The sequence below is a fragment of the Taudactylus pleione genome, unplaced genomic scaffold, assembly GCF_031769625.1.
Source record: "Taudactylus pleione unplaced genomic scaffold, aTauple2 ptg000842l, whole genome shotgun sequence".
Lineage (NCBI taxonomy): Eukaryota > Metazoa > Chordata > Amphibia > Anura > Myobatrachidae > Taudactylus > Taudactylus pleione.
The window spans coordinates 5,521,681-5,536,536 of record NW_028285244.1 but is presented as its reverse complement, the minus strand read 5'-3'; the positions used below and the strand labels follow the sequence as shown (position 1 = coordinate 5,536,536).

At 44.9% G+C, this 14,856-nt stretch overlaps 1 protein-coding gene across 14 annotated transcripts in view; it reads left to right on the top strand.

Annotated features, from left to right (window-relative positions):
• RNF17 (ring finger protein 17) overlaps nucleotides 1-14,856 on the top strand; it is a 502,688-nt gene that overhangs the window by 327,762 nt on the left and 160,070 nt on the right. For 12 of the 14 annotated variants that reach the window (XM_088458561.1, XM_088458560.1, XM_088458571.1 and 9 more), the window contains 3 exons: nucleotides 2,123-2,213; nucleotides 13,023-13,138; nucleotides 13,339-13,482. In XM_088458561.1, coding sequence (XP_088314687.1) covers nucleotides 2,123-2,213; nucleotides 13,023-13,138; nucleotides 13,339-13,482 — 351 coding nt within the window. The remainder of the gene's footprint in view (nucleotides 1-2,122; nucleotides 2,214-13,022; nucleotides 13,139-13,338; nucleotides 13,483-14,856) is intronic. The other 2 variants (XM_088458574.1, XM_088458562.1) reach the window with 1 other exon arrangement.

The window sequence follows — 14,856 nt, the reverse complement described above, 5'->3', positions numbered from 1 at the left end:
CCATGCATCTGTCTTCATGCTTGCAGAACGGATCGCCCTGATCCATGCCTGCAAGCATTGTATACGTATCCAAATGGCACATCGTTCAGGCATAAACACTGTACGATATGCCACCGGTTCGTGTACGAGATTGGCAAGTCTTTCCTGCTGTAGGTAAGATCTGAAGATGCAATGTACGACCCACGGGGACGCGCATCGGCATCGTGATCGTGAGTGGATATGTCACCATTTGGTCATTTTACACGATATGCCGTTTCAATGCGTCTGAATCGGGCAAATCGCGTAAAATAGTCTAGTGCAGGGGTAGCCAACTTCTGTCCTTGGGAGCTACTAACAGTTCAAGTTTTCCAGACCACCTACTGTAGATCTTGCACAGGTGTATTTATTAAAGGGGCATACACACGAGACGATGTCTTCGAACGATATGAACAATAACTATATCATTCAACGATATATATCGTTCATAAATTTCCGTGTGTATACCATGAACAACCAACAATCTGCGTTCCCATATGGACGATAAAGATATCTTTGATCGCCCGTACATGCAGGCCAACCATGGACGATATCGTCAAGAATTTCCTGTTCAGTGTTGTGGCAGGATGACTTCACTGAAAGATATTTTTCAAAGACATCTTTCAGTCTGTACACCCAATATAGTTTGTCCTGCGCTACAGAAAGTTCAAGGGAAATCGTTCAACGAACAGATCGTACTGTGTGTATGCAACTGTACTCACTGACACATTTGAAAAGATCCACAGGTGGAGCTAATTATTTCACTGGTGTTTCTGTGAGGAGACCTGGAAAGCATGCACTTGTTGTTAGCTCCCGAGGACCAGGGTTGGCTACCCCTGGTCTAGTGTGTACGTGACTTTACTCTTTCTGCACCTGTATTGGGCTTTCACTTAATTGGCCTGGCTGGAGGTGGGTATAGGAGAGAAGGAGCCTGGGCTGCCGGTAGATAAGTGTTAACTGTTTGGCGTCCGGATTCACAGCCTATATCCACTGTCTAAAGCCTGTGTCCCCTGTGGATTTCGAAGAAAAGAATTTAATGAGGTAAGATCATAAATCTCCTTATTCCACCATTGGAACAAATAATGCTCATATAGCAAGATTGCATACAGGGGCAAAATCTGCACTAAATTGAAGCAACCAATTAGATTATGTATAATGATAAAAGTAAATTTTTTGCATTTAATTGCAGTGTTATTAAGCCAATCATGTGAATAAAAGAAAAATGATAAAAATTTGTTTAATACAACTCCTCAGCGCATCAAAAATAAAGCTGCCAGCAGTGGAGACACTAGGGTACCTTAAACCCCTATACAAAAATAAGTGACAATAGTAATAACATGTGTGACCACCGTGTGGCGCTAAACTGCCACCAAGATCATTTATCTGAGAAGCAGTGTAGGGACTGGCCAGATGCGAATGACCGTGAAGTGGTGGCCAGCTTAACAAATTATTACAATATTTTGGAACCAACATTCCCTGTATTTAAAGTAGGGATGTGCAGGCTCGGATAGGTTCGAGTTTGCACGTGGAGTTCGGATTTTTCCCTCCAAAAAAACGGAACTCAGAACGAGGCAAAACGTCATCTTACATGGACGAACATCATCATTCCTGGTCTTTTGTCCAGGAATGATGATGTTCGTCCATGTAAGATGACGTTTTGCCTCGTTCTGAGTTCCGTTTTTTTGGAGGGAAAAATCCGAACTCCACGTGCAAACTCGAACCTATCCGAGCCTGCACATCCCTAATTTAAAGGAGTTGCAGTTTGAAAACCAACCAGGTCTGTCATTTTATTTATCTGGTATTAGAGAAGCTCCAACAGAATTTACATCACCAGCTGGCGGCAGCAGCAGCAAGTGCAGAGAGAACAGGATAGGAAAGTAGCCTATTCTTTTTTTTATTTATTTTTTTCCGTATTGATTGGCTTAGTTTAGCGCCACACGGTGGTCACACATGTTATTACTATTGTCACTTATTTTTGAATAAAAGAAAAATGCCTATTGCGCAGCAGGCGGGAGTACAGTATTTTTCAGAAATTAACTATCTACATTTTGCATTTTTTTAATATGAATTAACTTTTTACGTTGATTTTTATTTTGATGTGTTTTAGGCCTGCTGGTGGTAGTCAGAACTGGACGGCAACAGCGTGTGACTTTCTTCGTTACTATCTCAATGGAGCCGCAGCCATATTGATAATTGAAGTCAGTCCTGGTATCAAATGTGTCCCTAGCTCTACATAACACCTGCATATAACTGCTATTCATGTAAACTGGGTGATTTGAAAATTAAAGTGATTAAACTGATACCTATGGGTACACTGGAGACATTGGTGTATAGCGCATGTGTACTAAAAGGTTAAATCTTACTACATAGACTTCCCCCTCTATACCCCACCCCCTGTCTCCTGAAAACTAGTTTACGTTTAGTGCCTCGAGCTGGGTATGTTTTTTTTTTTTTTTTTTGAGCTGCTCTACAGCTAAGGTTATTTTTATTTATTTACTTCTCTTTGATCCGGGTTGTATGTAGTCTTCTGTGTACAGCCACAAGCCCAGTTCTCTATGGAGCCACTTCGGGGACCCAGCATTGTCTCCGGAGACTGTTGCCACAACCGGGCAGGCTCCTGTGAGAACGGCAGAGGAATGACAGTCATAGATGTCAGCCGGAGCTGTGCGTCTTAAGGTAAGAGGTTCTTGCTGCACGAGAGGGCTCTGGGTCATCAAGGTCAGGGAACGCTGGGTGGACTCCTTCGATGACTACCTTCGTAGTGGTACGGTCACGTGCAGAGCTTTTTACCTTTGGTGGAGAACTTCAGAATGGCACCTGGGTACTTGGGTGAAACGACTATTGATTCTGGGATTTTGTCTTCTAGGGCCTTTGCTGCCCATCGTGCTTTTTTTGTTACGTACGTTGTAGGCGGATGCAGATTCGAAGAAGGCAATAGTCTCTTTTCTGTTCAAGGGTGACTTCTTGTTCAGCCCTGAACTGGAGAAGAGCATCGCAGCAACGGCAGCATCCAAGACCACTTTTCTGCCTTCCTCTGCACCAAGACCAAATCTTTCCTTTAGTCCACAGGGAAGTCAGGTGTTTGCAATGCCCACTTCAGCTGGGGATTTCGGCGGGCATCCCGGGGTTCTCTCGAGCAAGCCCTGCGGACGGACCCAGACTGCAGCCCGGACGCAAAGGGACAGGTAAGGCGGGTCATCGCTTGCGGGGACCCACGGATTGGCAGTCATACCTCCAGTCTCAGGGGACAGACCAGAGGCACTAAGAGTGAACACAGGCTTTATCCAAAGTGATCCACTAGACCAGCAGGGTACGTATGGAGCGGGAGTCCAGCACCCTGGTCGTTAAAAATCAGCATGGGAAGGTCCCCATTAAAGCGGCCCCTCAGCTCATGGCGCCATTCCTCTGAGGTCTCGCTTCTCTGAACTACTCTCATCCTCCGACCACGCCCCCCCAGAGGTATCCGGTGGCCATTTTCTCCAGGCTCAGCCACTGCTCTCTCAGGGATACGCAGGGTCCAATCCCCCTACATACCTCTCCCTGGAGTCAGGTTATGTAGCGCTATAGCCTACCAGATGTTAAGTCACTGACCACATAATCTGTGTAGTTGATTGTAGTGCCCTTCTGCAGTTGTATAGAATTTCTGCATTGTACAGTATGTGACTTATGCTAGCGCTGCCTGTCTGTTTATTTCTCTATACTGTCAGTATATATCTTTCCCTTTTTTTTCTTACTTTGCCCTAACATACAGGTGTATTCAGGCTTTTTCCAGTGCCTCACATCTCCCCAACAAATCTATTTATGAGGGTTGTCACATATAGTTGGTTGGTTGGCACAGTGCTAAATTTGTGCTGTGCGCTCCTGCAGCTTGCCCAAAGATAAGATCAGTATATTGCATTCCTACTTGTATCCTACATACCCAGTGGTTGCATTATACCCAGTGCCATATTGTGTGCTATACTACTCTACAGCTATGTCTAGCAATGGCAAGAGTAGTAAGCAAGCATCTGCACCCATACTGCTATCATGCAAATGATGTGCTGCAGGCTTATGTTAGGAGGATTTGATAGAAAATGGGTTATGTAGTGTTGTAAGTGTTTATACTCCACTAGGTCCATCAGACCCCCCAGCTCCTGCACAAGAGCCCCCCTGGGCTTCCTTTTCTCAGGTGCTGGCTACTATTGCGGACCGCCTAGCGGTACCGGCTGTAATTCCCCCTATGCGGTTAACACACCAGACCGTAATTCCCCCTCTGGAGTTGCCACACCTCCTGTGCCCCCTCCATGGGGGCACTGCTGTGGAACTACAGATCCCTGCCACAGTTTTAGCATGCTGTTATATCAAAATGGTGGCAGGGCATGCTGGAATATGTAGTTCCACAACAGCTGGAGGGCCAAAGGTTGAAGACCCCTGGTCTAGTGGCTACCTCTACAGCCTTTCAAACTATGTTGCAAGGTGAGAAGCCCATACCCAGTAAGCCTCCTAAGCGTCGTGTTATCACAATCCATTTAGCTCTCAGATTCTGAAGTGTCATTTGAGGAGGCAGAAGATGCTGATTTTTCTAACACTGATTCCACTCTGGGGAAGGACGAGAGTCAGTCTAAAATTAATATTCCTGCCTTTGTGCGAGCTGTTAGATCCATCTTAGTCATAGAAGATGACGAGCCAGCGCCTAACTCTAAGCACCCTCTATTTAAGCAACAGAAAGTGGCTTCAGCAGAGTTCCCTCTATCGGATCAACTAGCTGAACACATGACTGTAGCCTGGCAGACAGCTGGTAAGACGTTTAAGCCCCAACAACATCTGACCACCTGTTATCCATTTCCTGCAGCTCATTGTTTAAAATGGGAGACTCCCCCTGCGGTAGATTCACATGTTACGCGTTTAATTAAAAGCAATACGTTACCTCTTTGAAGGATTCTATGGATAGAAATGTGGAATCTTGCCTTAAATCGATATATTCTCTTTCAGGAACTGTTACCCGTTTGACCAGGGCTATTGCATGGGTGGCTAAAGCTATAGAGACCTGGGCTGACGCACTTGAAGACTCCAATGCTTCTAGGGATCAGATGTCTTTCGTCGCTCACATGCGAGATGCAGCTTCCTATATTGGAGAAGTGACGTTGGATGCCAGTCTCCTAACCTCCAGAGTCTCAGCTGCAGCAGTGTGTGCCCGCCATACCCTGTGGCTACGCTCATGAAAAGCAGATGCGTATTCCAAGAAAGGCCTAGAGGTGTTGCACAACAATAAGGAGATCTTGTTTGGTCCAGACCTTGACAAGATTCTAACCACGTTGACGGCATCAAAATCTGCATTTCTGCCTTCAGCAACTAATACTACAAAGCCTTAGACTACATCTTTTAAGTTCTTTCGTCCTCACGGAAAGCCTAAAGGTCAGTCCTTTCCTAGGTAGTCAGCTTCCACTAGGGCCGCCAAGCCCAGGACCAAGCAGGCCTGGACCACCAGATGCCCTGCTTCAAAACCCGAGGATAAGCCCTGACTGGATGGGCCTCCCTCTGGGGGATCCCAGAGTGGGAGGCCGACTTCAGTTTACTCAGTGCTGATGTCAAACCACCACGGATGCTTGGGTAAGAGCAGTGATCTCTCACGGGTATGCCCTCTCATTTCTTCAACGCCCTCCCCACCAGTTTTTCTACACAGGTCCTCCTTCAGATACAAACAAGGCCCTACAAATCCAGAAAGTCCTTGCTGTAGGTATTGATAATTGTGCCAGTCCCGCTATCTCAGCTGGGGACTGGTTGTTCTACTCTCTTTCTGGTTCAGAAGCCGAATTGGTCTCATCAACCTATCCTCAACCTCAAATCCCTGCACAAATTCCTCAGGGTACCCAGGTTCAGGATGGAAACCCTGCGCTCTATCATCCTAGCTATGGAGCCTGGGGACTTTATGGAATCTCTTGGTATTCAGGACGTGTACCTACATGTATCTAGCGCCCTCACATCAGCGATATTTCCAGTTTGCTATACTACAGCAACACTTCCAATTTCAGGCTCTGCCCTTTGGACTATCTACAACCCCACAAGTATTTTACCAAAATTATGGCTCATGGCGGCCCACCTGCGTGGTCACGGTGTCCGACTGCTACCATATCTGAACGACCTCCTACTCTTAGCAGGATCCCCAGAAGTGCTACACCACCATCTGCAGCTAACCATTGCTTTCCTTCACAAGCACGGATGGTTAATCAACTTTAAAAAGTCCTCCCTGAATCCCTCGCAGAGAATGATTGATTCATCTGGGAGCCCTGCTGGATTCTCAGGATCAGAGAATCTTTCAGAGACCATTCCATACTTCGACTACGAGGAAGCTGATGTCTCCACAGTTGCCGGGTGTCGATCCACTCAGCAATGCTGGTTCTGGGAACCATAGTGTCCACCTTCGACATACTGGAGTATGCTCAGTTCCACTCCAGGCCTTTGCAAAGGCTTATCCTCTCCAGATGAAACGGGTTAACCCATCGGATCAAAGCTCAGATGATGGTACTCTCTCTGGAGGTGCGCCCGTCCCTATCTTGGTGGCTACAGATATCTCCTCTCACCAAGGGTTGCCCCTTTTGGATCCCGGACTGAGTACTCCTAACAACGGAAGCCAGTCTCCGGGGTTGGGGCACAGTGACCCGTCCACACTCCTTTCAGGGCTGTTGGACTTAGGTTGAATGCAAATCCTGTTTTTCGGGCTTGTTCTCTTAAACCTTTATAAAGGATGGTTTGTATGCTGTCTGTTATAAAGAACCACCTCACCAGTCCAGTATACCAGTCCCTGTACAGGATCCATCTTGGGTCCCTTTGTCTCAGGTAATGAATCAGTTTGTAGTCGTATGGCTTCTCCCACGTTGCCTCCTTGTATGGGGTACCCACAGAATTCTATGTTTGCACCTCTTATACATCCTTCCTGGATGGATGCATATGCCCACTCAAGTCAGACAGCTTTCGCAAGCAGACTGGTAGTCACTAAGGCGCCTAAACGAAAGTTATCTTTTAATCGGTCTGTTCAACCTATAGATTCAGACGCATCATTGGAGGAATCAGATGATGCGCATGGTTCTACGGGGTCTAGCTCGGCAGAGGAGGACCATCCTTCTACAGTGGATGTTCCTTCTTTGGTGAGGGTGGTCAAATCAGTCCTAGATATACAGGATGATGAACCAGCTCCTAGTATGGAGGCTCCAGTGTTTAAACACTTGTTATGAATCCCAAAACCTGCTCCGTATGAACCGCCTAAATCCCAGGCTAGCAAGGTCTTCCGTTAATAACAGGCGCCCGTTGTTTCCTTAAAACTGAGATGTTAACCGGTTCTTAGGCAGCCGCCTGGTCTTTAAACTCTGTGTAAAAGTGGTTCACACGGAAATACAATGGGATTCAACAGAAAGTGGAACGACAGGAACAGAAACTGGTATCCACTAGACTTGAGTCAATGATATGGCTGATGAACCGATGGAGCGGCTAGTAGACGATTTGTAGAAGACAGTACTTAATTGAGAGCCGATGGTGCGGCTTGGAGCCTGTAGCAGAAGGAAGTACCCAATTGACACGGCTTGAGAGCCGATTGTGCGGCCTGTAAGCTGATGGTAGAAGAAAGTAATAGGTGAGGCTTTGCGAGCCAGTACGCAATTTAGTGTCCAAGTTTGTGTACAATTTAATGTACAATCCTGTGTACTTCGGCTTTGAGAGCCGGTACGCAATTTAGTGTACAAGTATGTGTACAAAATAGTGTTCCGAAACTTAAAGCTGGTGGCAGCACAGTAGCTGCTGATGCAGCCAGGGAGCCATAAGAGACAGGTGAGTCAGTGGCAGCACAGAAGCTGCTGGTGCGGCCTAGGAGCCGCAGGAAAGGCAGGTTAGCTGGCAACAGCACGGGAGCTGCTGATGCGGCCTGGGAGCCGTAGGAGAGACTGGTGAGCCGGTAACAGCACGACAGCTGCTGGTGCGGTTGAGTCCGAGTGGACCTTCAGGAACGCTATAGTCGGCGAGGCGGCAAAAGTCCAGTGTCTATAAATAGGAAGACTGTCCAATCACGCAGTGCCATGGATAACATTTGACGTCCTGAGGCGTGCTGATCGCCTAGCTGCTGAGGAAACCGGAACAACAGTGTCATGCAACGGTGAACTTCTGGAGGGAGACAAGTCGTGACCGCAACTTGTTACAACACCAGGAGGTGGTAAAAACTGAGTTTCCTAAATCAGAGCAGCTCACTGAACTTATTGAAGAAGCATGGGGTAACCCGGATAAACTGGTGTAGGTTATTAAAAGATTAGCATCATTGTATCCTCTTCCAGCTTCTGAATGTACTAAGTGGGAAATCCCTCCTACTGTGGATGCTCACGTGACACCCTTAATAGAAGATGCTGACAGAAAAGGCAACGTAGCATTCCAGACTAAGGATCCTACAGATTAGAAAAATTGAAACATGTCTTAAGGCAATATTTTCATCATCTGGATCTGTTGCTCGTCCAGCTATGGCTGGGGCTTGGGTAGCTAAAGCGATTGAAGAATGGACGGGGTCATTGGTTTTCTGGTAGCATATGGTAGAGAATCCTCCACTCACAATGTCTCCCACATCTGGGAAGCAGCCTCCCATTTGGGAGTAGCTGCAATAGATGCAGGACTCTTAGCTTCTAAAGCACCAGCATCCTGAGTGGTGGCTTGTAGGGTCCTATTCTTTAAGGTCCTGGAAAGCTGATACAGGCTCAGAGAAGGCTTTGGAATCCTTACCTTTCTATGGAAATATACTTTTTAGGGCAGAGTTAGATAAAATAATAGCTACTTTGGCAGCTTCAAAATCTGCAGGGCTGCCATCTTTGGCTACATTAAAAAGTCTAGGCAGTTCTCTTTTCGGTCCTTTTGTTCCCAGGGACGAGCAAAAGAACAGTCTTTTTCCAGGCAGTCTAGTTTTCGCATGACAACTAGGCGACAAACTAAGAGCTCCGGTCCGGTGAGATGTCATGCTTCTAAGCCCGACGACAAACCACCTGCCTGATGGGGCGGGCCTTCTCCGGGTGGATCCCAGGGTGGAGGCCGACTTCAATTTGCGGATTACTGGCATCTAACAACACGCCTGGCTCCCAGAAGTGGTCTCTCAGGGGTATGCCTTCACTTTCCGGAGGAATCCTCCCCAGAAGTGTTTTTGTACAAATCCCCCATCAGATGCGATCAAGGCGTTGGCTCTTCAGGAGGCAATTTACTCCATACTGCAGGCAGCGGTGACGATTCCGGTTCCTGTGTTTTCACCAAGGAAGGGGTTGTTATTCCAATCTAGTTTTGTTCAGAACCGAATGGGTCTCATCGCCCTATTCACAATATAAAAACCCTCAACAAGTTTATCCTTGTACCCAAGTTCCGCATGGAAACTCTTCAATTAATTTGACAATGGAGCCTGGGGATTTTATGATTTCTCTGGACATTCAGGATGCGTATTTGCATGTGCCTATTACGCCATCCCACCAACAATTTCTACGGTTTGCTGTCCTGCACCAACATCACCAATTTCAGGCACTACCCTTTGTTCTATCTACGGCCCCTCGGATCATTACCAAAATAATGGCTGTTATGTCGGCCTATCTCAGGCTTCAGGGAATCGGAACACTACGATATCTGGACGTCCTTCTGATATTGGCACAGTCTCCTGCTTTTTACAACACCATCTCCAACTGACCATTGTCTGCCTACAGAAGCATGGCTGGATCATCAATTGGAAGAAATCCTTCCTTTCTCCAGCACAGCAGATGGTACATCTGGGAGCTCTTCTGGATTCTCGGGCACAGACGGTTTATCTGCCAGAGGTCAAGATTGTGGCCCAATCGTTGTGAATACGCAAGGTGCTTCTAAAGCGAAGGGTATCCATTCTGCTAGCAATGCAGGTCCTGGGATCAATGGTATCCACCTTAGACATGGTGGGATATGCTCAGTTCTATTCCAGGCCACTGAAAAAATTGATTCTCTCGGACAGTATCATCGAATAAAGTCCCAGAGGATCCTTCTTACTCCAGAGGTTCGTCACTTCCTCCTGTGCTGGCTGAGAAAGGATCATCTGAATAAAGCGTTTGCATTCCGGATTCCAAGTTGGGTGCTGCTCACCATAGACTCCAGCCTTCGCGGATGGGGAGCAGTGACAGGTCATCGCACCTTTCAAGGAAAATTAACAAATCAGGAAACTCATCTGCCAATAAACATTCTGGAACTGCGAGCAGTATACAGGGCACTGGTCATGGCTCCAGGGCAAGTCGGCTCAGATCCAGTCCGACAATGCGACAGCGGTGGCCTACCTCAATCATCAGGGAGGCACAAGAAGTTACGCAGCCATGAAAGAGGTGACAAGGGTTCTGATTTGGGCAGAACGTCATCTTGCAATCTCAGCAATTTTTATACCGGGAGCACTCAATTGGGAAGCAGACTTTCTATGTCGCCAGGACATACATGCCAGAGAGTGGTCTTTCCATCCGGGAGTGTTCAGCTCCTGGTAAGAAAATGGGGTCTGCCAGAGAGATCTCATGGTGTCACATCACAACCACAAGGTCCCCTGCATACGGAAGCACTGGCAGTAATATGGGACTTCAAGCTGGCGTATCTATTTCCTCTGATCTCCCTCCTCCCAAGAGTTCTCGGGAAATTAAAGCAGGAAGGCAGAACCGTAATACTGGTGGCCCCAGCTTGGCCCAGACGTCAGTGGTTCACCGACATACAGAATCTGTCAATAGACAGTCCGTATCCTTTTCCTCTATGGCAGGATCTGCTAACGCAGGGCACCTGCTTGCATCCGGACTTACCTCGTCTGGCTTTGACGGCGTGGCTCTTGAAACTTCCATCCTAAGAGTAAAAGGTTTTTCCAGTTCTATAATTCAGACGATGCTTAGGGCACGGAAGCCTGCCTCTGCCTGCATCTATTACAGCGTTTGTTATTCTTTTGATCAATGGTGTTCCCACAGAAAGTATGATCCTAAGGTGTTTAGGATTTCCAGGATATTGGCTTTTTTCCAGGCGGGTTTAGACCGTAGTCTTCACCTGGCCACTTTGAGAGTGCAGGTTTCTGCACTGTCAGTCTTCAGAGGAAGATTGCCTCATTACCAGATGTTAGAAATGTTTTCCAAGGAGTTCTGCGAGTTCAGCCTCCTTTTGTTCCACCGGTAGTACTGTGGGATTTGTCTTTGGTTCTTAAGGGGCTACAAGCTCCCCCATTTGAACCCTTAAACTCTGTAGATTTGAAGTGAGCGAAGACACTTTTTTTTTTTCTCACTATCTCTTCTGCTTGCAGAGTCTCTGATTTGGCAGCGCGCTCTTGTCGCTCTCCATTGTTGTTTATTCACCAGGATAAAGCTGTTCTTCGTACAATGGAGCGTTACCTTCCTAAGGTAGTATCCCGTTTTTATGTAAATGAAGAAATTGTAGTTCCAGCTTTTCAGGCTCCAGATCTTTCTGTAGGTGAAGCCTCCCTGGATGTAGTTTGTGCTCTCCTTATCTATGTGGAGCGCACAAACTCTGTTAGAGAATCAGATGCTTTTTTTGTATTATATGGTTTTCACAAATGAGGATGGACAGCTAAAAGCATGCTGGCGAGATTGCTACTTGTGACTATCTTTTAGGTATACACACAAGCTGATCTCCCTGTGCCAAGCTCTGTGACAGCACATTCTACTCAGTCTGTAGAGCCATCGTGGGCATTTAGTCGTGGTGCCCCTACTGAACAATTGTGCAAGGCAGCCACGTGGTCTTCTGTCCACACTTTTCTTAGGTTTTATGCCTTTGATACTTTTGCCTCTCAGGATGCTTTCTTTGGGCGACAAATTCTCCTTTCTTCTCAGGAGCGTCCCCCACCCTAGGGGGAGCTGCTTGAGGATATCACCATGGTATCCATGTTGATCCCTATGGACCCTGAAGAAGAAAATTAGAGTTATGGTAGACTTGCCTACTTAACGTCCATAGGGTCCACAGGGCATCCACCCTGACGCACCTGGCTGCATGGGTAAAAAATGTTTCTTTCGGGCACAGCTTCCTCATCTTGTGTCATAGTGTTCCTCATGTACGATTGCTCTTCCTTTCTTTCCCCTGCCTTTTGGCTTATCTAAACTGAAGTCCTATGACTAGGGGTGGGGTATATATGGAGGAGGACCCGAGTTTCCTGGGAGCTGAAGCTTTAACTGTTTGGTGCTTGGTCTCCAACTATAATATTCCCAATGGTATCCCTGTGGACCTTATGGACTTCGAAGAACAGGAGTTATCTAGGTAAGTCTACCATAACTCTTAATTTTTTTTTTTGCTGTGCTTAAAAACGGCAATACCATGAAAAAACTAAGTGTTTTTTTGTTGTTTTTTTCATCAGTGTGTGGAAGGCTTTGTAAATACTCCCCTTTTTTGATTTGTTTCTTCACATTGCATATAATAATTGACAATTGTTCATATCTTCCAGTGTCCTCTAACTACCATAGCAACCACAGTCACATGTAGCATGATGTAATTAGCTGAACAGCTTTGGAATAGTTACATTCTTGCCCTCTTCCTCCAGCCATCACATGACAGATAGAGGATGCAGTTAATAGACTGGCGGAATAAATGCCGCCGGTCTATATCCCGACACTTACCTGCCGCTGTCGGGATTTCTTCCTGTCGGGCAGACGCTGTTGGGATTTGAACTGGCGGCTAAACTGCCACCAGTATTTCAATCCCATTCCAACAGATAGCCGTGTGTGTCTGTAGCATGTATTTTGAAAGGAGTTGGTGATTTGTACTTGGGTTGCAAAGAAAAATGATATTTGTAAAACTGGTGCTTTATCTTTAATAATATTCACAAATATTTTATATGCTTTAAAGTGGTAAGCATAGAATTAATTTTAACCAGAAGACATTAAGTTGTTTTTTATGTGGTTAGGTGGTCAAACCTTCTTATTTTTATTATTATTTCTTATATTGTGTGTTTTTATGACTTTGCTATAGTTTAAAAAGATGGTCTTAAATATAAAGTTCTAGCTTTATTTGTGTTGCTTTGCTACCTATAGGAAAATGCATCACAGTGGCCTCTGCCTGTTAAAATCTTAATCAAGAACGAAGCAGGCCAATTAGTTGATGTGTCTGATCACCTAATAAGAAAGGGATTGGCATTGAGAGATAGACGGTATGTACTTAGTGAGTTTTCTTGTTGTGTTGATTTTTTTATTATTAATATTATAAACAAAATGTATGTTGTTTTTTTTTTTTTTTTCATACTGGCACTTTCATATATTCTTCTCTGTCAACAATTTCTCAAGTGTGATGTCTATCCTTTCACACTTGCTCTCACTCACACTCTCTCTACTTTTCTTTTGCTGTGATTAGAACAAGAATGGTGCGTTCCAGCCCTACTATTCAAGCAGCGGATAGTCCACTTCTACCTTCAGACAGGGAAAGCTGCCAACCCCGAGGCAGGGACAAGTTAAAACACTGTGGACTGGATGATTTTAAAGGGTATGTTCTTTATTGGTAAGATATAGGAAAATTGGATCGGTAATTAAATTAGGGTTCAATGATTATCACTATTCATTTCTCTAATAAACTTTGTGTAAATAGTGTATATTCTATATCTTACCTCCTATATGGCTTAATAAATATCTTCAAAAAGGACAAGTCGTCATAATCTTACACAAAGTTTATTCACAATATTTAATTCTAATCAGAGATTTTAATATTCTCCAAAAGCATCTACTTCAACACACTACTGGACCTAGGACCTTTTGCAGTCTACAATGTATCATTGTATTTTTTTTGTAAGTCTGTTTATTGTGAGTTCTCTGCTAATTTGTTAATGAACCATGTTTTTTTTTTTCTCTGAGACATTAGTAATGTATTATTTTCTATTTTTATGGTTTTAAATTATCTTTGTTGCACTCTTTTTTTTGGTGACTTTTCAACCTGGCCAGGATTTAATTACGTGCGTCACGTAGTGATGAGGCCAATAGGCAGATTTTTAGTGTGGAACCATTTATATGGGTATCTGAGTCTGGTATCTGTGGTATGCGTCTCCTGGTGGTCTTGTTTGTGTAGAGTTGTTCTCTGACTGTTCTGTCTTTCTTTCTTGTGAGTGGTGCAACAGTTGATGTCCCCTGTAAGTATGTTGCTCTACCCTCATTTCTAAAACTTTTCTCCTTTTGTCTAATATTTTTCTGGCTAACTATGATCCACTCCTTAAATCACTTTGCTGTTCTTACTCATTGTCTGTCAGGCTGGTATTTACTTTTAATGTCTGCAAAACACTTACAGTACTCATTGTAAATATGTACTGACTAATCATGAATGTTTTTCTAGTTGATATTTGCTGACTGACTTTCTCATAGGGTTTCAGTAAGAAACTTCTCTATAAAAATTTTAAAAGCTTGCCTGTCAATCACTTTGTGATTTAATCTCTCAGCTAGCGACAATGACAAATGAATTTTGACGCATGCGCAGATTACTGATAACCGCTCTAACTGCATAAATATCTGCAATGTGTCTAGTTCAGATTCAGACCCTAAAGCTGCATACACACACAAAGATTTCCTGTCCAACCATCCAACTAGTTGGTTGGAATGAAATTCTGGTAAGTTATGAAAGCAAATGACAATCAGCAATTTGCTCCCAAACGCCGGAAAAAGGACAAAAACTGTTGTTTGAACAGATTGTTTAGATCAAACATTTGACAAACTTGTCTGAACGTTCACTTTCATCTGTTTTCTGGCATTTAGGAGCAAACTGCTGATAATCAATTACTCCCATACGTTACCAGATTTTCATTCCAACCAATCAACTAGTTGGATGGTTGGACAGAAAATCTTTACGTGTAACCAGCTTAAGTCTTCTTTCAGTGATTTCGGCCATGGA